The sequence below is a fragment of the Cheilinus undulatus genome, linkage group 7, assembly GCF_018320785.1.
Source record: "Cheilinus undulatus linkage group 7, ASM1832078v1, whole genome shotgun sequence".
Lineage (NCBI taxonomy): Eukaryota > Metazoa > Chordata > Actinopteri > Labriformes > Labridae > Cheilinus > Cheilinus undulatus.
This window is the reverse complement of record NC_054871.1, coordinates 51,296,386-51,321,642: the sequence shown is the minus strand read 5'-3', so window position 1 is coordinate 51,321,642 and position 25,257 is coordinate 51,296,386. Positions and strand designations below refer to the sequence as shown.

The 25,257-nt window shown below is 38.1% G+C and overlaps 1 protein-coding gene across 1 annotated transcript; it reads right to left on the bottom strand.

Annotated features, from left to right (window-relative positions):
• Nucleotides 1-1,078: 1,078 nt before the first annotated feature.
• On the bottom strand, nt 1,079-11,951 carry si:ch211-121a2.4 (transmembrane protein 205). Its single transcript, XM_041791514.1, has 4 exons — nt 11,837-11,951; nt 5,761-5,910; nt 2,665-2,828; nt 1,079-1,492 (listed from the first exon to the last, which is right to left on the bottom strand). The coding sequence occupies exons 2-4, from the start codon at nt 5,858-5,860 to the stop codon at nt 1,190-1,192; spliced, it is 567 nt and encodes a 188-aa protein (XP_041647448.1). The 5' UTR covers nt 5,861-5,910; nt 11,837-11,951; the 3' UTR covers nt 1,079-1,189.
• Nucleotides 11,952-25,257: the final 13,306 nt, after the last annotated feature.

Here is a 25,257-nt window from a genome sequence, read left to right as displayed (position 1 = left end):
TTTTTTTAATCAAAAGAAGAGCAAAGAACCACACTGAAAGCTTTTCGTTAGAAAAGGTGTTTTGCCTCTTCTCCTGATCGGCTTCAGCTAGAGTTAAATTTACAAACTGATCCACTCATGAAGACGTTAAATACGCTGTCTGGCCGGTCAGCTTTATAATTCCTGTACAGAAAACTGCCGTAAGATCATTCTGAAGTGTTTTCAGTTACTACTGGCATTTGGAAGTCAAGAAGACTTTGACATTGGCAGATATAACAAATATGCTGCATCCACCTTAAAAGGCAACAATCACATTTTAGGCAGTTTTAAGCCATTACTGACAAATACATTTAAAGCCATATATTGTATAGCTAAATAAAACAGGAGAATGGAATCATGGGTGTTTCTAAACACAACTGGTACTCTCATACGTTTGCTTTATTTCTCTGCTGGCAGCTGTTTGAGTTGAAAATATGAATATTTATCAGTGCTATGGGACATAATAACAGGAGTTGCATTGTTTAATGCATGTGGTTTAAAAAAAAAAGTTGTAGGATATCAGATCATCTGAGGATCTTCTGAAGGCAGGATAAATGACACTGTCTTTGTTTCTAAAACCGTCAAACCAGCTCTGCAGAACTGAAAGTCTGATCCCCATAACCATCACCGACAGGAGTGTTTTTACTCCTAAAAGTGGACCAGCCTGCCCTGTAGCTGTCTGAACACTTCCTTCATACCAGCAGAGAGCTGAAGAAGAGTTGGGCAAACCGGTGACACCACGCTGCACGGGCGGGAATCAAACTCCACCCAAACAGGCCGAGCAGGACGGAGCAGCGGGGGGGACATGTCCTTTGAGAAGGTGTTGTCTTATATTGAAAGGTGCAGAGCAGTGACTGTTTCCTGCTGCAGTGAACACAAAGGGTTTAGAACATGCCTCCTGAAGTTTACGGTAAAGAGAGAACTCAAGGGTGCCAACAGGCTCACAAACACTGGGTGAAAGGTGACGCATGACTCACTGCGTACACACTGATTTATCTCCAAAGTGTGAGCGCGGCCATTCTTTCATTATTCCCCAAGGCACAAACAACATGACTCTCACTGATGAGACACAGACGGGTTTAAATATATAACTTACCACTTTGATACAAAAACGAGTGTGGAGGTTTATTAGGGAGTGATTTGTGGTGACAGTCCAGCTGCTGCGTCAGTCTCAGAGCGTGTTCAGGTTCTCAGCCATGTAGCAGAGGCTGTAGAAGTTACAGCCGATGCAGCAGAGGTTGCAGAGCGACGACAGGAGTCTGTAGAGCCATAGACGCCCGCTCAGGTGTCTGTATTTCACATCTGTCTCGCACAGCTTGGCGTAAGCTTCTCTATTCGACGACAGCCCGATGTCCTGGCCCAAACCGCACGCCTGCTCGATCAGGTGCATGTCTGCCATGATCTCTGACGCCATCTGGCCGAACCACTGAGCGTTCACCGCCGCCACCGTCACTGACACGAAGAAGATGAAGATCTGAGGGGGACGGAGAAGTCAGGGATTAAGGAAATACTTGGGTTAGTGGTAGAATGGGGCACACAATACAAGATAATCAGGCTAATGCTGGGTCATATTCTCTCTTTCAAACATAAGACTATCAGAGGGTTCTAAGGAGCATCTCAAGGATGCACCATATTGGATTTTTGCCCGTATTTCCACAGTAATTTTAGCCAATACTGATGCCAATATATATGCACCTTCTTGTATAGTTAAAAAAAAGTGTCTCCTGTGCAAAGAGAGGCTGAGTCAATCAGACGTAGACAGTCTGGTAGTTTTTATATGTTTAGGGCTTCCTAGACCAGTGGTTCTAAACCTTTTCAGCCTGCAACCCCCAGTAAAGGTGCCAGAGACCAGGGACCCCCACTGGTTCTGAAGGGGGTTGAAGATGGCCATGCAAAGTTAAGAGTAGTCATGTGCAGACAAAGCTGCCCATAAGGGGGGCTTTCTGGCTCCCAGCCAAACTTGGGGCCCATTGGAGGTCAGCAAATCCAAGGTCTATTGTAAAGTTAAGTTGTGACATCCATATTTTATATTTAACCTGAAAAAATAACAATTTTTTAGCAAAAATGGACAAAAATAGGTGTTAAATGGTAAGAATGTGTTAAAATTGGTTGGGATGTTGAAAGGGGGTTCAAATTTGGCAAAATCGGTGTAAAGTGGCAACAGTGTAATTTTAAAAATATTCTTAGGTTCTTTTTGGCAACAGTGTCATTTTGAAAATATTCTTAGTTTTTTCAGGGAATCTGGAGACCCCCTCACAGTGTCTCACGACCCCCAAGGTTTAGAACCAATGTCTTAGACCTGATGGTACATTCTGCCAATACTTCAAGCCGATATATGATTGCTACTGCTGATATGAAGAGCTGTAAATATCTGCAGAAATGTTCCTATCTGCTGATGCCCACATCAGTCCAACAGTACCTGCATCCTTAATTACACTGCCTGAATCTCCTGTGCTCTGAGGTGTGTTCAGGTGGTCTTTCCCCCACTGACTTTCCAGTACAAACTTCAGTTTCCCCCTCTTCAAAATAAACTAAATTTGACAGGTGTAGAATTAGACATTTAATGGATGGAGAGTGTCCAACGCTCCCCTGCTGTCAGGACACAGTGTGAGTTATAAACACAGTGATGATGAGGGACAAACACACCTGGAAAGCCTCTCTGTCGTCGAGCAGGTCGCTGGGATGGTAGACGGCATAGATGGTGAGGTTAAAGAAGGCACAGGCCGAGCCCAGGTGGAGGTAGAACGGGACGAGGCGGCTCTGGATGAACCCGTACGTGTGTCTGTTCAGGTGATTATCCATCACAAAGCCTGAGCACAAAAACAATAGAAGTCATCAGCACCACGGGGACCTCTGGGATTTTATCTACAGAAAAATAGTCTCCCAAAGTCATCACTGGGTTTAAAAACACTCAAAACACAAAGGTTTGAAGTAGTTGTTTGCTGCAGCCAAGAGCCCCAGCTGGGCATAATCCCAGTCCGTTTCATCTCTTATGTCAGACTTCGCTCTGCGTGACTCTGAAGCTTATTTCTACCAAATGCACCCAGCCTTACTTAGATTGGTTCAAGCTACACTGAGAGGTGAGTGTTGCCCAAAGTGCTTACTAAATAGAATATCACTATTTTCTTCAAATGGATGAATATGAAACAGAGTTTTAAAAAAGCTAGCACATCTCATATTTAGAGGATATTCATGGAATCATTATTCTTGTATTGTGTCTCTCTCTATATGACACTTCTCTAACTTACAGAGAAGCCAATTTGAACAAAAAACTAGAGTGCATTTTGACGTTTTGAGAGTATGACTTTATGATTTTTCTTTAAACTTTTCATTAAAACCTGCCTTTATGCTCAAAACTGCCTCCTTATTTACAGAGGAAACAGAGAAAATTTAAGAACAAAAAAGAACCAATGCCATGAAATGTGTGCTCAAGTTTTGCAACAACAATGACTCCATAAATAATCCATCAATTCAAACAGAGCTCGTCTGGTGAAATTAAGATTTTCTAACAGCTGACAGTGGGAGTAAACTTCCAGCTTTAACAGTCCGATCACAGATGACTCTCTTGTTGTCAAACCTTCTCCACTGATAACTTTTTTTCTAAGCTGTGTTGCCATCCTGTTTCTTAATAAACTCTGCTGTGTGTTCAGAAGGTACAGTGGGTACAGAAACTATTCAGACCCCTTTAAATTTTTCACTCTGTTAATTTGGCGCAATTTGCTAAACTCATTTAAGTTGATTTTTTCTCCTCATTAATGTAAACACAACAGCCTATTTTGACAGAAAAACACAGAATTGTAGACATTTTTGCAAATTTATTTAAGAACAAAAATTGAAATATCACATGGTCATAAGTATTCAGACCCTTTGCTGTGGTATGTGTGGAGAAAACCAGGCACCTCTCATCACCTGCCTAATACAATCCCAACAGTGAAGCATGGTGGTGGTAGCATCATGCTGTGGGGGTGTTTTTCAGCTGTAGGGACAGGACAACTGGTTGCAATTGAAGGAGAGTTGAATGTGGCCAAGTACAGAGATATCCTGGAAGAAAACCTTTTCCAGAGTGCTCAGGACCTCAGACTGGGCCGAAGGTTCACCTTCCAACAAGACAATGACCCTAAGCACACATCTAAAATAACCAAGGAGTGGCTTAGGAACAACTCTGTGACTGTTCTTGAATGGCCCAGCCAGAGCCCTGACTTAAACCCAACTGAGCATCTCTGGAGAGACCTGAAAATGTCTGTCCATCAACGTTCACCATCCAACCTGCAGAACTGGAGAGGATCTGCAAGGAGGAACAGCAGAGGATCCCCAAATCCAGGTGGGAAAACTTGTTGCATTATTCCCAAGAAGACTCATGGCTGTATTAGCTCAAAAGGGTGCTTCTATTCAATACTGAGCAAAGGGTCTGAAAACTTGTGACCATGTGATATTTCAGTTTTTGTTCTTTCATACGTTTGCAAAAATGTTTACAATTCTGTGTTTTCTGTCAAAATGGGCTGCTGTGTGTACAATAATGAGGAAAAAATCTGCTTAAATGATTTTAGCAAATGGCTGCAAATTAATAAAGAGTGAAAAATGTAAGGGGGTCTGAATGCTTTTCGTACCCACTGTATTTGTAAAGTCTAACATTTTAAACTCACACTTGTTCCATCTTAGGTGTAAAAGGTACACCCAGAGCTCAAGTCCAGCTAGGACACAGGGCAGACCTCAGTCTAAACTTCTAGCTCTGAGTGGGACATAATGTTATGCCCAGGCGTATGACCAGCAAGCACACTTGGCCCCTAATAATCTTTAGTTGAAGTCCCAGCAGCAGAGAAATTCATTTAATACAGATGTCAGCATTTCTAACTTTAACATCAACTCCAGGCATGCTAACTTAGCTTCGCTTAAAGCTCTAAAATGTGTTTGCACGAATAAAGTGACAGTGACAGGGCAGAAAAATAAAGTGTCAAACGTTCACAATGCACTGAGGATCAACATCAACATCACGGCTCTGCAGGCAACCTGGAGATTATTTTCATCATCAGTAACTCTACGGATTATTCCTGATTGTTTGTGGCTTTACTCGCAAAACATCCTGGTATTCCAGCATGATCCTGGACGGCCACTTTTAGCAGCTTTTCTCCCTCATTATGTGAAACTCATTCATGAAACAAAAACAGTGGTTTACTGTTTAGTAAAACACATCATGGAGAGCAGTTTTAATAAAATGGCTCTTAAATTCAGTGGGCGGAGCTGTAGACGCGTCTTTAGTTGACTTGGAGTTTAATGGGGAAACACTAAGGGGGCTGGGGGAACTGGGAGATGGAGATACAGGAGGAGTTTAGAGAATAGAACAAACAGCTGATGTCTGAGAATAACCGTAGTCCATCAGCAGAAGTTAACAGTACAAAACATGCATGAGATACAGCAACAGAACAGCTTTCTGTAGATGTTCAGGCTTCAGTGTGTAGCGGTCTTTCATGTAGCATGAAGCGCTAACATGGCAATGACTTATACACTAAACACTGTCACAGTGGCTCTGTCAGCCAGCATGACAGGTTACAACTCTAAAAATGAAGAACCTGAGAGAAGAATGAAGAAAACTGCAAGACTTTAACTAAAAACATGCATGATATAGGAGTGGTCATTTTTGATTCACTGACATTTCAGGGTTAAAATTCTGCTAAATGAACCTTAATCCCTCTCAGGAGTTTCTAACTGTTCAGTATTCCCCCGCCCAGTCTGTGTGGTTCTCACTTGAAATAAAGGTGACCCAGATCTGCATCCCCCAGTACGTGGAGAGCAGCAGCAGCTGCAGCAGCTTCACGGTGTATGTCGGCTCCTGATCCGTGGACATGTTTCCTCCTGCTCCTTCACTGCTGCAGTGTACACTCCACCTCACAGTCCCTGATAACAAGAGAAATACGGCATTAAGGTTGTTAGAATGACAGAAATTTAAGCTTTAAAAATGCTGATAAGTCTATATGGTGATTAGCACTGAAGAAATCTGTGCAATTAAGACAGCAGGCTCTTCTCTTTATGTAACTGCAGACCTGCAGGTTTTTAAAGTTTGGATCCTGATCATTTAGATTAGTGGTACTCAACCTTTTTCTACCAAAGAACCACATTGTCTAAAAAATACTTTAGCGAGAGCCACTAAACAAACCGGGAATGTAAGGCAGATAATAGATCAGTTCATCTGTAGTTGAAATGAAATTAAACTGTAAATTACTGGATGATTATGAAGTTTAATGCAAATGTCTGTTCAGAGTCAGAAGAAACAATCAGTCACTGATAATGAGCATATATTTATTTTAAAACCATGTATATCAATTTTTCATGCTTTTAATTTGTTTTTATTAGGGCTGTCAAAATGAACGCGTTAATGCGGATTAGTCCATCATCATGATTAGTCTGATTAAAAATTTTAACGCAATTAACCCACCTACAGCGCAGAATGACTCAAAATCCCTGAAACGTCTCTGGCAACTCATTTCGGGCAGTTTGTCCAAGTACCGTCGAGCATGCCGCCAGGCGTGTGCAAATGGGCCGTTGATCCGGTAGTGGCCAACCAACTCGACATGCAAGACTAAACTAAACAGCACGTTGGCCCTCTTGATGGGAAACATGAAATCATTTTATTTTTCATTCTATTTATTTATTTTTATTCAGGTGAAAAAATTCTACTGCCTCAGGTTATGTTCAAATGCAGCTCTGTTGTGTTTTTATGCCCTTTTTGACGTTTTTTGTCATGTTGCCAAATTTAACAGGGAGACTATGAATACAAGTGAATATTTTTCATCAAATTGATCTATACTGTTTCGAAATTTGACATTACCAGCTGCTTGCTGGGTGCCAAACATGTCCGGCCCAGCTACATTTCTTGATTTTAAAACTTGACCCAGTTGAATTTGTAATGTAATAGCCCTGGCATATATATTCCCTTCTTTCTTGAGTCTGCTGGCTTATGCAAAATGAAACGTGATTATAGATTAAAAATGAATGATATTTAATCATGATTAATCGAAATTAATCCACAGCAACCCTGTGATTAATCTGATTGAAATTTTTAATCGTTTGGCAGCACTAGTTTTTATAAATCAGTGCTACTGGTCAGACTTTACATCTGTCAGTGGGGTTTAACCAATTTTAAAGCAATTATATGTCAAAGACACATTTTTTTTCATTCCCTGAAAAGTGATCATTTTGGAGATAGCAGTCTTTGGCCCAACACCAGAGTTATGAAAGTTCACCTGGCCTAAAGATTTTTTAATATATTAGAATGAGCTGAGTTTGAGCTCTGAGATGCTTTTCAAAGAAAATGATGAATTCTGGTTGGATATTTGGGTATTTATATCTCTAACTGGGGCATTTACTGGAGTTCTGTGGCTTTATTAACATAAAAGAGATGCTTTCTCATTTGTTTCCACTCATTATTAATTCTTTAGTTAAAGGGGGAGGGGCCTCATATTTGACCTCCAAATGACTAATACCAGCCCTGCCTCACACCTGCAGCTCTCCAGACACATCGTTTCACCCTGCCTCATTTTGGTGCTTTTCTTTTACATTTCTGCTCTTTTGACAATATTTATGATCATTAGAGCATTAAAGATCGATGAAAACACTCACGTTTGGACAAATTTCACTAGATATTAGATATTACGTTATCTCCACATGTGATCTGTGTGTGTTATGTTGATGATGACATCAGCATAATTGTCATTAGATATGGGTGTGAGAGAGCATCAGCAGGAAGTGGCTGGAGAAAAACTTGAAATGAGGAAATAAGAAGCTTCAATTGTGAACACAAGACAGCAGAGCTCAGTGAAGGACCTTACTGAAGAGACACAACACCAGAGGACTTCCTCTGCTCTCTTCTCTTACACACGCTGCTCCATCGCGCGCATCCGGCGGTAACAAAATACTGATTTAAAATTTAAATTTGGAAGTTAAAGCCTGTCTTCTTTGTGTGGGTAACTGATTTATTGATGTGACCTACCATGAATCTTTACTGATGACAGTGTTTACCTTCATAAAGGTTTTTGTTAAGCCTAAAAAGAGCTGCAGCTGGTCACTAAAGGGCCACACACGGCTCGAGAGCCACGGGTTGAGTATCACTGATTTAGATTATCAAAATAAGGAAGAGTGTACTGAACATTTTGACAACCATGGGCAACTGTGGGTAGAGTTGGTCATTGAACTGTGGGTTCGATCCCCAGCTATGTTGGCAAGTCACATGTTGATGTGTGGGTGAGACACTCAACCCCAACTTGCTTTGTCGGTGTGGAGTAAATGGGTATGGATATGTTTGAACGGGATTAGCTCCTCCTGATGGCCAAATCTCCATAGCAACCTTTGCCATCAGTGTGTGAAAGGGTGAGAACAGGTAGGTGTGACCTGGGGTGTCATCTGACACTTGAAGCCAGATGACTAGAATAGCTCTATGCAAGCTCAAGTCCATTTACTCTTTGAGTGTTTTTATTGACAGAAAAATACACTATTTCACAATTTTAATGTAAATATCAGACCAACAACTTTTAAAATGTAAAACAGGAACTTCAAGCAGAGAAAACACAGATATAGGAGCATTTCTGGCACAACTTTACATCTGTAGAAGTCTTTCCAGGAACCAAATATTTGAGAATTCCTTGGATTTTTTTGATCAACAAAAATCACACAAAAAAATTCCTGCATGCAGCAAACCTTTCAGTAACAAAATACTGTTTGTGCAATTTAAATGTCTCTCTCTTGTGTGCAGCATTTGCTTTAAAACTACTGGAGTTTTGTTTTTAATAAAGGTTTGGTGCTTTTTTTGTCTTCATTATTAAAATAACATAGATTCTATTATTCTAGAATGTGCGGTGTAGAAAATGTTGACAACTGCAAACTGAAACTTATTCATGCCTTCAGATAAGACCGGCACACCTGGTCAGACATAAAGCTTTCTAAAGACCTCGTAAGATTGTTATCTTTACCTTTCCTCTAAGCTGAAACCAGGAGGGCACAGTCGGACTGTCAAAATACCTTTATACCTTAATCAAAGCCTTGATGCATTACCAGTAAAATAAAATCATGGTAATACCAGTTTGATACCACTGACAGGACAGCCATCTGAATCCAAGTCAATTTGATTTTAGACATCAAAAGCTGGAGGTAAACTCCTGCATGTCTAAAATTCAGAAATGTGTCGGCAATCTTTCAACTGCTGTCACATTTATTAAGGACGCTTGACATTGGATTTTTGTCAATATTTACAGACTCATTTTAGTCAATGTTGATACAGATATTTAAATATGTTTTACATCACTAAAAAAATCAGTCCTTAGAACACAATTTGAGGTTTGAGGATGAAAAAGAAACAAACTTTTTTCTTTGAACACACTTTAAAGTTTAAAGAATAAGGGTGAATAAAGAAAAAGATCTTAAATTACACAGGTCTGTTGGTTCAGCCTAAAACTCCACTAATTTACTAGTATATTAACCTTGCAAAGCAGATGGATACGCCCATTTCCTTGTTTTCACTGGCGAATCCATCTCGCAAAGCTCCCATCTGAACCATCTGGGCTCGGTTAGAAAGTGACAGGACCAATCAGCGACGAGGGGCAGTACTTTCAGGCGCAGCAGAGTCGTGACGTAAACAAGCAGCAGCAAGAGCTGGTGCAGTTATGGAGGAAGAGATTAGCGTGGATGCTGCTAAAGCGTCAGTTTTATCAGAACTTGATGACATTTCTTTGTTAAAAGAAAAACAAAGAACAGCAGTGAGTTGTTTTCTTGTCAAAAACGACAATAGTCGAGTACTTACATGTCTCTAGTCGCCATGTTTCGTGTTATTCCTCAGTAGCTGCACACGCGCAGCTCGATAGCTGCTACGTGACGTGTTTTGTTGCTCTGATTGGCCAGTAGAGATGTTAGAGATTTATGCAATCTAATATTCCAGAATTTCTTGTTTTTAACCATAAAAGTTGTAAGCAAACGCCAGTGCCCGAAAACATAAAAATATGTTGTTAATGATTCTGCTGTCAACGCATTTATGCAACTTAGTATTAGCAAGTTTGTTGTTCTTGATCAACAAAGTTGTTGGAAAACTCCTACACGTCTTAAACATACAAAATATGTTGGAGATGTGTCAAAGGTCATCGTATTAATTAAGGGTGGGAATCACTAGTGGCCCCATGATATGATATTACCACGATTCAATCAATGTAATTGTGATTTTAAATATTTTGGAATACAGTAAGAATTGCGATATTATATATTGTGATCTATACCATTTTTTCAACTTTTTACCTGATTCAGCATTAGTCTTGCCCTCCTATTTCCACAGAATTTTATATTCATGTAGCACTTCTTTCAAACCTCACATGTCATGTCCATCTCATTCGTGCTCTGCTTGCAGTCCTAACATCCTTCCTCTGGTGCTGCCATGTTTGTTGCACTAACTTTCTCCTGCTCTATGACCGTCACCTCTGCTGACCTCACTGGACAAACAACTGATTTTATTTTTCCATTATCATAGCCTTCAGTTCATATTAGCTATTTATTTTTTAAAAATCGATACTTAGTGGACGAGATGATACGATAGATCACCAGACAAAACATCCGATACTATGCAGTATTGATTTTTTTCCCCACCCCTAGTATTAATGTGATTTTGCAACTTAATATTAAATCATCAAAATTTGCTGGCAAACTCCAACATGTCTGTCATCATGTTTATGCAGTTTAATATTAGGTACTAAAATATGGTTACAACGTTTCAACTGTCAACTGTATGCCATTTAATGTTGGACAATTTCTTGTTTTCAAAAGTTGTGGGCAAACTCCAGCACCACTAAAATGTACAATTATGTTGTTAAAGTTTCAACTGTCAATGCCTTTCTGCAGCTGAATATCAGGCAACTTATCTTTCAGTTACAGGCAAACACCAACACCACTAAAATGCATAAATATGTTTACAATATTTCATTGTCATTGCATTTATGCAGTTTAATATCAGGACATTTGCTTTCAGCACAGTTGTTGGCACACTTAAATGTATAAATATGTAAGCAACGTTACAACTGTCATCATACTTATGCAGTTTAATATTTGGCAATTTCTTGTTGAAGGCCAACTCTTAGAAAACGTTGAAATATGTTTTAATGTATGCAGTATTAGACAATCTGCTGTGGTTTGTAACTTAATGAACACCTGTATGATGAAACAGATGCTGTTTATAAAGCATCTGCCCTCGACAGTCCTCCTCTTTATCCAGATATTAAACTGATTCATTTATACGCTGGTGTTGTCGCTATCGATCAAAAATCTCCCCGACCTGAGAACAGGGTGTACTCACAAACTTCCGCATTGTTGTCAAGGAAACAGAGTTTCTGTTGTGACCTTTAGCCCCGTGAGGAGACCTCTCCAAACATTAAACCACAAGTGTGTTGTGCTCAAACCTAACCTGTCTCTACTGTAACGGCTAATGTTAGCCACTTAGACTCCTACAGGCTACATGCTTGAAGCAGTTATGTAATATTCACCCTCACAATGACAACATTTACCCTCAGATGGGCGGCAACTGTCGCTAAAGTCACCTCTGGCTGTTGTTAAACTGTCAGCTGCTGTTAGAACTAGTTAGCGTTAGTTAGCATGAGTTCAGACTAGTTATTCCAGAGGGTAAAAATAGCAGCTAACGTTAGCTGAACTTATCTGGAACTTTGGCGACAGTTAGCCGTACTTATGGAGCTCTTCCTTCAGCCGCAGTTTTATCCAGGCTAACGACAGAAATACAGGTTCTGTTAACTTTCAATCCAGTTTAGATTCAACAGAAAAATCTCACTGAACAGCTCACCGGTGTCGTTATCTTGTTCGGGCGGTTTGAAGCAGAAGTCTTTGGGGTTTGACTGTAAATGAACCTGCGGGTCGGAGCTCCTCTGCTAACATTAGCGTACTGACGGAGAGATGCGTTCACGTTCTCGTTGGATGCTCGGACATCTCAACGTTCCCATTTCGTCGATTGAACAAACACCTTAAAATAAATCCGAAATGGCAACTACGTGAACAACAGCTAACGATTAAAACGCAAACTAAAGTGTCCAAAATACTTCAGATTTAGAGCCTAAATAAAATGTTTACAAATCACTTATTTGCCCTAAATCTCAGGTAAGATTAGGTAAGATTTTTTTTTAATCAATAACGTACATTTTTTAACTCAAGGTTACAAAGTTCCTTAAAGGCAACAAATATAAACAGGCAGGTCAGAAATCATAAGAGAGCTGATTCAGAAATCAAAAATATAAAAAGATTAATTTGAAAGAATTCTAAAGCACAAAAAGAGAAATGGAATTTCAAAAAAAGTAAAACAAAATTTAGATAGAATCAGCAAAAGCAAAAGTATGTCCAGGAGAGTGACTGGGTGTATGTAAATTTGAAACAAGTTTTTCCCCTTAAGGCCGAAGTGCCTTTAGTTGACGATATTTCACTATAAAAAAAAAAAATAATAATGATTGCATTAATTTGGCAAGTTGAGTATGAAAAATGAACACATTTAGAGGGCTGTTACGATATGGCATTATAAACATCGGCACTACGTAAGTAAAAATTAAAGATTTTTTATTGTCATTCCAACTGTGGTTTTGTTCATAATGAAAGCAAAACAGGAAGATTTTTAGCACCAGTAGTGGATGTTAAATGTATGCTACAAAGATTTTAATTGGACGAAATCTGGTTCAAATGGTGCTTTATTCAGAAATGACACGAATCATGTGAATATGATTTGATCTTAACGTACATTTATTCTAAAAACAGACGGTTGAAAAAGATGGGACATCATTTCAACAGACTTATAGGCCATGTTTGAAAATTTTAATTATGATTTTATTTTATTCATTAGGGATGGTGCAGTTCAACTAGGGCTGAACCATTTGAGAAGATAATCTTATTGCAATTTTTTTACCAAATATTGCGATTTAATGCTATTATTTCTTAAGTTCCTCATCTCATGTATTTTCCACCAAAAACAAGCAATAATTCATTCTAAACTGTAACCAACACAATATTAGATTAAACTAGGGCTGAACAACTTTGAAAAAAAAAAATCTAATTGTCATGATTTTGACTCATTTTGCAAATCAGATATTATTAAAGGGAATGATAATTTTTTTTATATAATTATAATATTTAAATTTACAAAAATGAAGAAAATAGGATTTTTTGTACACTATTCAAAAAATATGCTACTAGAAAGATTGCATGATACATAATGCATGACGTCTCTGCTACAACAAAGTTTTAAACTGGTATTTTGACACAAATTTCAGGCTAAGGAATTATTGCACCTTCTGCAATTTGAAAATGTCAGCAGGCGCTATTGCAGTTTAATCTAATTTAGGATTAACTGTCCAGCCCTAAGTTCAACATAGTTTCATAAAAAGGTTGAAAGGTTGAATACAAAATAAAATAAAATAACAGCCTGAAGTTGATGAGCACAGAGTTTATGGCAACTAATGTCCAACTCTTGTCCCTAGGTGGGCCTTTGAACAAACAATGTACAACATTTAACAGCATACAAGAAACTGATCATCAACTGGCGGTCCGGGGGCCACATCAGGCCCCCCAAAGCTTCCTGTCCGGCCCCCGAAAGATCACTAAATTCAGAAAATGAGGACAGGAGATTTTAAGATTATCCTTTTGCTTTAAATGTCTGCAGCTGTTACATCCATCCCAATTCACATTAAAACTGTTTTAGAATGACTGAACATCTGATCTGTTTTTACAGAAATTTACTGTCAAAATTAGTCCATATTAAAAATGGTTAAGGTTGGCAGAAGTGTCACAAAAATTGGCAGAAAAAAGTTGTGAAAAGAGGTTAAAATGTTACAAAAAATGGTGAAGGAGGAAAAGGGGGCAAAAGGTGTCAAAAATTGGTTACAAATGACAAAAACAGTGCAAGAAAGTAAAGAAAAAGGGTTAAAAAGTGACAAAAGTTGAAGAAAAGTGGCAAAAATTGATAAGAGTGGCATTAAGGGGATAAAAAAAATGCAGAAAAAGTGGTTTAAAGGGGCTCAAATCTTTCAAAAATTGGGCTAATGAGGCAAGAAGTGGGAAAATGCTTTTAAAGTTGCAAAAATTGTGAAAAATGTAATAAAAGGGGTTAAAAAGTGGCAAAAATAGAAGAAAAGTGGCAAAAACGGATAAAAGAGTGGCACAAACATGCAGGAAACGTGGTTTAAAAGGGGTTAAAATCATTCAAAAATTGGGTTAAAGAGGCATAAAGTATCAAAAGGGGTTAAAAGTGTCAAAATGGGTTAATATTGGTGCTAAATGACAATCAGGGAGGCCCATTCTCTTGGATTTTCAGGGGTCCGGCCAATCCTGTTGCCAGCCCTGTCTCCTTGTGGCCTGCTGCATTCTAGATAATAGGGATAGATCTCACTGGTAATGACTCAAATGTCCTGTAGTTTCAAGGAAAATATAAAAACTACTGCAATAATATTTCAACCGGACCAAAATGTTCATTGAGTTTCTGTGTATTTGAAAATCCGGCCCCCAGAGTTTCTGTTGAGACTAAATCTGGCCCTTGTGCGGATGTACTTGATGAGCCCTGATATAAGGGCACCGTAGATTACAGATTCAGTTTACAGCAAGTGTTTTGAAGCCACAGTCCTTTTAGACCAGTCATTAGGATAGATGGTATAATATAGAAACACATCATTTCTAAAAAGCATAAAAACTTTGAATAATTTAGAGATATGTTGTTCCAACTTCATTCAGACACATTTTTCCAATTATTTTGAGAGTACATGAATGCCACACAGAGTAACCACAGAAGGAGGCGTCCCAATTATTATGAGGATGTGATTTAAAAAAAATGTCCCAGCAGCTCTGACAGCAGACACAACAGGTTCCCCCGACACAGCTGGTCTGATCCGTGGATCTGAAGGAAACTGGTAAAAGGAGTTTTTCAAACTGGTTTAGTCAGCCCAGTCCAGGAATGAGACAAATAAAGGAGCTGAATAAATAAAGGACACGGTCAGCGGCTCAAGTACAAGAGAGACGTTTAAATGATGAAGAGTCACACTTCTTAGATTTGTATCATCTGGCTTCACTTTCAGCTGAATTCATTCTTTCTTATTTAGGATTGAGTCAAAAAAAATTTAATTTGTGGAATTAAAATATAAAATCTGAATAATTTTCACAGTGCCATCGTTTCACATCTTGTTTGAAATTTAAAAAAGAAAAATCTATAAAAAAGCATGTTATACAAACAGACGTGCAAAAATGCATTTTTGATCGCTGTCTTATTTGTTTTGGAAAATTACATTCACATAATAAGAGATAAAACATGCCACCAGTCATTTTTTAAATCAGTTTTGACATTCCAGAGCAAAAACAAAAGGGCCTATTTTAGCTTTAGATTTTAGCTCTCCTGGTTGGGCCAGGTGAATCCGTGACCCTGCACAACTCTCCAGAGCCCCCCTGGATGTCCACCCCCAGCCAGTCAGGGCTTTAACAACCAAGAGCCTTCAGGTCAAAAACACACATCCAAATGCTTTCATTACATTAAAGGGGACATATGCGACCCTTTGAGACAAGTTTATTTTGGGTTCAGAGGTCCCTAAAACAGGCATGTGAAGTTTGTTGCTGAAAAAACATTCAAGTATTTTGCATGTCTAAAAATCTCTCTGTTTCAGCCCCGCTCAGAACGAGCCGTTTCTGTGTTTGTATCTTTAAATGTTAATGAGCTGTCTGACTCCGCCCCAATCAGGAAATGGATGTAGCTGTCCTGATCCTCGGGTCCATCTTGCTTAGGAAGGTTCCTAACTGAGTGAAACAACCTGGAAGTATTTAAGTGTCGGCCATGATAAGGACTGTTTGAATTCTCCAAATGGTAAGGAAAGGAGCTTCATTGTTTCCTTTATTATCTCCTTTAGCCTAGGAAACACTGGACCATCCTTTACCAAAGGAGAGATGAAAAGACGACCCACAATGCTTTGCGTAAACTTCATTTAAAGTGACACACCTTAAACCATAAAATTCAGTAAAACGTATAATCCACGTGATAAACAGAAGGCAGTAGGGGAGGAATATTACAGACATGAAAACTTTGTCATTCAACTTATGATCACGATTTCATTTCTCCTGATTTCCAATTTATTTAAATAATTAACCGATCAGTCAGTATTTTAAACTGTATTTGTCTTGCTATTTTGAAATATTAAAGTAAATGTTTTAAGTTTGTAAATCACAACCAACTAAAGCGATAATGTCGGCATGTTGCTGTATTGTGATTATCATATTTATCATCATAATTACGCAGGGAAGACGCAGTTTATAGAGCTTTTCACAGAACGAGCTGAAAGGAAGATCAAACCAGAGTAGACTGTGTAGTAAATTTAAGTGAGACGAGAGAATTAAAGAAAAAAATGATTAGGAAGGGAATAAAGCGAAAGTATTTAATATCGTTATGAAACAAAAGGACTTGAACATTATTCATGTCGTTGTATTGACTTAGTAGAAAGTTCAAATTAAGAGAAAGTTTCTGCTGTTCTAGATGTTCACAGTTCCTCTACCTGAAGAGACTTTAGGATATAAAAATCTCAATGAGCTCATATCTCTGACGTTTTAGCGTTCACAGCACATAACAACACAGAGAACGCACCAAGTGGAAGTTGCGAACTTTGAAGTCCATCAACATTAAATTGTAGTTTTTACACAAAAAACACACGTCACGTCCGTAACATCCGCAAAGTGCAGTCGGATTCCTTACTCACCACAGTTCTGCTTTCCTATCCTCTTACTCCCACCTTTCCTTAACCCTGTGATGTTTCTCGTCAGGGTTAAGGAAAAGTGAATAGGAAAGGACTTAGGAGGTAATTTTTTGGACTTTTCGAACGCACCCCTCCTCTCAGTCAGGAGAGGAGGGCAGAACTTTCTTCCAGGTGGGGAGGGCCAAACAAACCTGGGGGCGGGGCGAAATCCCCACATCACATCATCAGGAGAAAACCATGAGAACAGGTTGCTTCAGCACACAGTGGATTTATCTGATTCTTGGGGGATCGTGGACACACCAGGGGCACATATTTTTGTTAGAAGAGCCTGAAAAGGTGTATTTTGCATGAATGTGACCTTTAATACTACCACACCTTTTATAAATCACAGACATTATGAAAAACACATGAACACCAGGTATCACAGTAGATAGAGAAAAATAAGTAAAATATTAAAACAATTAAAGAAAATACATTAACCAATCAATCAAGCCATAAAAATGGAAGGAAAAAAAGATCAATACCAAGAATTAAGGATATTATGAAGATAAATACAGAAGAATAAAACTTAGTCGGACACTAAAGCCTAAAATAGTGAAAAGCCACCGATAATGAATTACAGAGATGACATCACAGAAAAGCAGGTCTACAAAAATGACTGATTCTGAATGCTTTATTTCCCAAGGCAGGCCGTTCCAAAGTCGAGGGGCCCATCATCTTTAGTGTTAGAGTCTTGACTTTGGAATGGCCAGGAGTCCCCACCTGAGGATCTTAATCCAGGTGTACGCAGTACGATTTTCCTGCGATTCAGCCACAAATTTGGATTTCAGTCGGATCGGGCGTCGTTTCTCGTGCTGTTTACAGGAGTATACGACGGCCGACCACAGCCCGTCGTACGACCGCACGACATGCTCCCGACTGGTCGGGAGGATTTCTGGCACGTTTGATATTTTGGTTGTACGATTGCGTTCTCAAGGGAGACTACACCCCTTTTCCTCAACTTCCTTATCATGCTTCTGCAAAAGTGACAGAAATCCTCGTGGCAACCTAACACAATAGCAACTCAAGGGCTGAAAACATCTGAAATCATCGTAAAACATCTGAAAACAGTGTCTGAAATATCTGAAATCATCTGAAAACATTTGAAAACAGTGTCTAAAAACATCTGAAAACATTTGAAAACAGTGTCTAAAAACATCTGAAATCATCTGAAAACATTTGAAAACAGTGTCTGAAAACATGTGAAATCATCTGAAAACATTTGAAAACAGTGTCTGAAACATCTGAAAACATTTGAAAACAGTGTCTGAAAACATCTGAAATCATCTGAAAACATTTGAAAACAGTGTCTGAAACATCTGAAATCATCTGAAAACAGTGTCTGAAAACATCTGAAATCATCTGAAAACAGTGTCTGAAAACATCTGAAATCTGAAAACATTTGAAAACAGTGTCTAAAAACATCTGAAATCTGAAAACATTTGAAAACAGTGTCTAAAAACATCTGAAATCTGAAAACATTTGAAAACAGTGTCTAAAAACATCTGAAATCATCTGAAAACAGTGTCTAAAAACATCTGAAATCATCTGAAAACAGTGTCTGAAAACATCTGAAATCATCTGAAAACATTTTAAAACAGTGTCTAAAAACATCTGAAATCTGAAAACATTTGAAAACAGAGTCTAAAAACATCTGAAATCATCTGAAAACAGTGTCTGAAAACATCTGAAATCATCTGAAAACAGTGTCTAAAAACATCTGAAATCATCTGAAAACAGTGTCTGAAAACATCTGAAATCATCTGAAAACAGTGTCTAAAAACATCTGAAATCTGAAAACATTTGAAAACAGTGTCTAAAAACATCTGAAATCATCTGAAAACAGTGTCTAAAAAACATCTGAAATCATCTGAAAACATTTGAAAACATTGTCTAAAAACATCTGAAATCTTAAAACATTTGAAAACAGTGTCTAAAAACATCTGAAATCATCTGAAAACATCTGAAAACATCTGAAAACAGTGTCTGAAAACATCTGAAAACAGTGACTGAAAACATCTGAAATCATCTGAAAACAGTGTCTGAAAACATCTGAAATCATCTGAAAACATCTGAAATCAGTGTCTGAAAACATCTGAAAACAGTGTCTGAAAACATTTGAAAACATCTGAAAACATTTGAAAACAGTGTCTGAAAACATCTGAAATCATCTGAAAACATCTGAAAACAGTGTCTGAAACATCTGAAATCATCTGAAAACATTTGAAAACAGTGTCTGAAAACAGTGTCTGAAACATCTGAAATCATCTGAAAACATTTGAAAACAGTGTCTGAAAACATCTGAAATCATCTGAAAACATTTGAAAACAGTGTCTGAAAACAGTGTCTGAAAACATCTGAAAACATCTGAAATCATCTGAAAACATCTGAAGTCATCTGAAAACAGTGTCTGAAAACATCTGAAATCATCTGAAAACATCTGAAAACAGTGTCTGAAAACATCTGAAATCATCTGAAAACATCTGAAATCATCTGAAAACATCTGAAGTCATCTGAAAACAGTGTCTGAAAACAGTGTCTGAAAACATCTGAAATCATCTGAAAACATCTGAAAACAGTGTCTGAAAACATCTGAAATCATCTGAAAACATCTGAAGTCATCTGAAAACAGTGTCTGAAAACAGTGTCTGAAAACATCTGAAATCATCTGAAAACATCTGAAAACAGTGTCTGAAATCATCTGAAAACATTTGAAAACAGTGTCTGAAAACAGTGTCTGAAAACATCTGAAATCATCTGAAAACAGTGTCTGAAAACATCTGAAACGACCTCTGAAAACATGTGTAGGTCTCACTAGCTTCCAATGCTAGCTATCCCACCAGCTAAACAGTCTCCAAAGAACTCCACAACAAGAAGATGACTTTCATGATTTTTACTTCGTGCCGTACGTCAAGGAAGCCAGGTACAAGTTAGGCAAAGTTAAGCAGCAGTTTAATCGGACTGATATGAGTAACAAAACAAATGAACAAAGAAGGCTACTCACTGCTGCCAAGAGCTTAATGTTTAACAATGATATTCACAATTTAACGATCAAGATCTAAGCACCGAGTTACCAAAGCTAATTTCCAACTCTAAATACTCCAGTCACACAATTCACGCAGTCACAAAAGCTAGAGTTTCAGGTCACAGAGCTGCTGGCTTCTTTGGAGGTGGCTGGTGAAAGGGAGAGCAGACCGCAGCAGCTGACATTTAAAGGCTGGGGGAGCGGTCAGAGCCAATCAGCAGCAGCGCCTTCCTCTTCAATGACCCAATCGGCTACAGCCACCTGCATCACCACCTAATTACTCAGACACACCCACACAGAGACACTCACACACTCAACGCTGCGGGGGAGGACACACACAGCTGCACCTGTGCAGTAAAACAGAAACAACAGAAAACTATGACCCAGGGTCATAACATATGTTTCATTCTGTGAAACTGCAAAAACACAGAGTTCCATTAAACCTTTTACACAAAAACAAAGTAAGGCACGTCTAAACATAAATCAGCACAGGATTAGCCTATTAGCGTGTTAGCATTAGCATGTCTGTTAGCCACAAGCTGCTTCAATTAACATCACATAAACTTCAAAGAAACTTCCAAAACACTGCAGGTAAGTCTAAAATCATTGTAAACACTGTTCATACTTACAGACATTGCTTCAGCATGCAGAAAGGAAAGAATCTAAGCTCAACGGAGCACTCACGGCCCACCGAAATAACACTACTTCCGGTTTAGACAGGAAGTGCAGGTAAAAATACGTAAGAGCAAAAAATAATGCTCCTGACTACCACAAGATGGCGTCATTACATTATAAAAATAACATTAACACCACTGTGGGGGCAGAACAATCTGAAAAAACTAGACATGGGATTTTGGCTCTTTGAAGGGAGCTGGATCTTGTGGATCCGTTCCTTTCAAAGAGCCGTTCAAAAAACTGGCTCATTTTATATTTTATATATTTTATTTTTTAAGAAGCTAGCCAGGGGTTGACCCAGGAAATAATCACTGGAAGGAGTGATAGGAGAAAATTTGGGTCAGAATCAATCAAACATAGACATCCCACAAATACACTGCCTGGCCAAAAAAAAAAAAAAGTCGCCACCTGGATTCAACTAAGCAAATAGATTCGAGCCTCCTATTGGATAATTACTGCATGGGCGATTATCTTTCAGCTGGCAACAAGTTATTTAACCCCAGCTGATGCAATGAGTAACTTCTCATTTCTTAAACAATGGATTTTTTTCTTCCCTGATGGCACGGGCATATTCCAAGATGACAATGCCAGGATTCATCAGACTCAAACTGTGAAAGAGTGGTTCAGGGAGCATGAGACATCATTTTCACACATGGATTGGCCACCACAGAGTCCAGACCTTAACCCTATTGACAATCTCTGCGATGTGCTGGAGGAGGCTTTGCGCAGTGGTCAGACTCTCCCATCATCAATATCAAAATTAATGCAACACTGGGTGAAAATAAATGTTGTGACATTGCAGAAGCTTATCGAAACAATGCCACAGCGAATGTATGCTGTAATCAAAGCTAAAGGCGGTCCAAGAAAATATTAGAGTGTGTGACCTTTTTTGGTGGCAACATTTTTTTTTTTTGGCCAGGCAGTGTATATTGGTGATAAAATCACTGAAATCATCTTTAAAAAAATAAGTAAATGAGAAAATATAGATACCACATACTGCAGTAGTTCTGTACTGTCAGTTAGTGATGGGAAGTTCGGCTCTTTTCAGAGAGCCGGCTCTTTTGGCTCGGCTCCCAGAGAAGAGCCGGCTCTTCCGACTCCCCAACGGCTCCTTGTTTAGGATCTTTTGTAGCCCTATATTTTACCTTAACTTCTCAAAAAATAATGGTTAGTGTGTTGGAAACCCTTTTGCATTCAGAGTTCTTATGAGAAGCCTTATAATTGCCTAATTTTGTGCATTTATTCTGTTACAAAACCATTCTTAGGTTTAGCATTCAAATTCCACTGGTTAGGGTTAGAATTAATGCTGAGCGGATGTAGACACGTTTGCACATGCGCAGTACAAATCGGGGGTCCGGGACGGATCGGGTAGCGACACCCCCCTCTCTGTTTTCACATAATGGTATAATCCTTTATCACCACATGTGATTGGCCGCATGGCCGCAATACTGGCCAATCAAAACGAAGTTCTGACCAGAGCTGGGGCTGAGCACCGTGAGAGCTAAGCAGTGAAAGGGGAAAAAAAAACTGGGAGCCGGCTCTTCTTCTTCTTCTTCTTCTTCTTCTTTTTTCTTTCTTTCAATCATGTATTTATTTTGGTTTTCAATAAAACAAGCAATAATACATATAACAAATAATAATACATATAACAAATAATAATAATAATAATGATAATAAAAAACTAAATTCAAAATAAAATAACAGCACAAATTACAACAGTTACACAGTAGTGTTGAATAATACTCAAGCACTATTATAGCCATAGTCATCGCCACTACCAGTAAATTATTATTTCACAAAAATATCAATACTTTCAGTCGACCAAAATATCTACTTTAGGTCAAAGTTTTAGTTTACAAAAAAAGCTTTTATTTTTAATCATAGCTTTAGTCATCATAATTACTTCTCATTCAGTTTTTATTTAGTTTTAGTCAGCAAAAACATGACATAAACCTAAACTATGACGAAAATATTTAAGTCGACAAAATAACACTGATTTTATGAATGCCAATTGAAGTTTATGATATTAATTTGCTGCAAACTTACTTAATTCATGTTCATATACAATGGGAAAAAAAAAAAAAAAAATATATATATATATATATATATATATATATATATATATCTGGGAGAGCTCTTTTTTTGTTTTAAATTGTATGCCATGTGTCGCATTCCCAAAAGTTATCTACTCATCCGTTCATATTGATTTATCACCACACATTCTCAGCTGTCCGTATTTACATGAGTGAAGTTTGTTGAATCTGGCCTTCCTAGGTATTGCAGGAATGGTCCCCATATATCATGAAACATTTGACATTTATTTCTAATTGCATATGTGATTCTTTCCAATGACAAAGTTGTTGTTAACTCGTTCATCCATTCACCTGCACTCGGCCCCAAGGCATCTTTGCAATGTCTCATGATCACTCTTTTAGATAACACGATGCATAATTCTAAAAAAAAAAAAAAATTTTCCTTTATGATCCAGTTGTTGTTCTGTGGTAGCTTACCTTATATAAACATTTTAGGGTCCATTTCTGTTGTAGTTGTCAGAATTTCTTGAATGCATTTGTAACATCCTCCCTGAATGTTTTGATCTGCAGGCATTTCCACAGGCAATGAAGTAATGTGCCCCTGGTTCTGTATTTTATGCATAAATCAGATATCTCTTTGCTAAACCTGTTAAGTTTAACTGGTGTGATGTAAGTCCTCATTATCCATTTAAACGGTAACATTCTGAGATTTGTGTTTATTGTAACTGACTGTGATCTGTGATCCATTGGTATTGCATCCTTTAAATCTTTACTTCCAGTCTTTTTATGGATGACTCAGGTGATTTGTCTGTAAACAGACAATACGATTTAGAGATTAGACCTTTTTCCAACAATTTATAGTCATTATTTTTTCCAATGGTGACATCTCAGGAATGTTAAGGGAATTATTTTGCTGAGTACTTATAAAATTTCTTACTTGCAAATACTTGAAAAAGTGGTTGCGAGGAATGTCATACTTTTTAACCAGTTCTTCAAAAGATAATAGCTGTGATCCCTCATTGGACAGCTTTGGAATTATGTCAAGCTCCTTAAGAGCCAGGGATTGGAATCCTTTCTCTGGGATTGGAATCCTTTCTCTGGGATTGGGATCCTTTCTCTGGGATTGGAATCCTTTCTCTACCTAATTGGACTGAATATTGATAAAGGATGATAATCCCCACAACACTTTTTTACTTGATACCAGATCACAGTCATATTCTTAACTACTGGGTTTTTTGTTTTCCTTTTCCACACATTTGCTTCTGCAGAGTACAGATCATTTGGGAAGGACAGATTCAACTGATGTTCTTCCATGTTTTTCCAAAAGGGGGCATACTCTTTTGTAAAGTAAAACATCATGGATCTTAACTGCACTGCCCAATAGTACCACAGCAGGTTTGGACATTTAAGGCCTCCTCTTTCATACAGCAGATACAACAGTGACAGCCTTAGTCTTGATCGTCTGTTGTTCCATAAATACTTATTGAATTGTTTGTTAAGACATAAGAAAAAATTATTTGGTGGCGACAGAGGCAGATTTTGAAACAAATACAAACAACTTGGGAAGAATATTCATTTTTAAAATACTAATTTTGCCAATCATTGACACTGGGATAGATGACCATCTCTCTAGGGATTTTACGATTTCTTTAGTCACAGATTTGTAATTAATCCCAGCAATTTCTGCGATAGATGGAGTTATTTGAATGCCTAGGTATGTAAATGAGTCTGCTGCATTGAATTGAGAAGCTATATCAGAAGGGTGTCTGTTTTCTTCCTGGTTTAGAAACATAATAGAACTTTTAGACTTATTAACCTTATATCCAGAATACGTGCCAAAGGACATGATTACTTCTAACAGAGTGGGAATGGATTTATGAACATTTTTGAGAAAAAAAATGACATCATCAGCATAAAGGGCGAGACGATGTTCTGCCGAACCAATGGTTATTCCAGAAATTTCACTGTGACTTCTTATGACAATTGCCAATGGTTCTATTGCCAATAAAAATAATAACCGTGATGATGGATCACCCTGCCGGCATCCCCTTTTGACCTTTAATATCTTTAAGGTATTGTAGTTGTCACTATTTCTGCATACAGTGACAATAAAGCAGTGTCGTGTGCCCCTTTCTGGTGAAAAATAATATTCAAGAGTCCTCTGACGTTGTGCCATCCTTGTCTGCCTCGCACAAAGCCATTTTGTCCCTTCCCAACAAAATCTGGAATTTTTTTTTCCAGTCTTGTTGCCAAAATTTTGCTCAAAATTTTTAAATCTGCATTCAGAGGGCTGATGAGTCTGTAGTTTGCACATTTGCCCCTCGGTGTACCTGCCTTAGGAAGCAAGGTAATTAAGGCACCTCATAATGATAACGGTAACACTCCCTTACACCATGATTCTTTATACATTTGCAAAAGAGGAACCATCAGTGTACTTTTGTATTTTTTATATATTTCAGTTGGTATTCCATCTGGCCCAGGAGATTTTTCATTTTTTAAGCCAATGGCTTTTGAGATTTCTTCTAAAGTTAAGTCCATATCAAGCTCTATTTTAATATCCTCTGATATATGTGGTAATTTGATTTTGTTTAAAAAAATATGTAAATCAGTTGTTTTGTAATCACACTCTGGGCTGTATAATTTCTCATCAAATTTCCTGAAGATTTCATTAATTGCGACTGGTTGGACGGTGGTTTCCCCATTATCATCTTCTATTGAGGTAATAGATTTT

Excerpts from the sequence above, each read along its gene's own strand:
- si:ch211-121a2.4 (XM_041791514.1), bottom strand. The coding sequence starts at position 5,860 with ATGTCCACGGATCAGGAGCCGACATACACCGTGAAGCTGCTGCAGCTG. Across the intron at positions 2,829-5,760 it reads CTGGGTCACCTTTATTTCAA|GCTTTGTGATGGATAATCAC; the intron begins GTGAGAACCACA and ends TTTTGTGCTCAG. Across the intron at positions 1,493-2,664 it reads ACGACAGAGAGGCTTTCCAG|ATCTTCATCTTCTTCGTGTC; the intron begins GTGTGTTTGTCC and ends CGTCCCCCTCAG.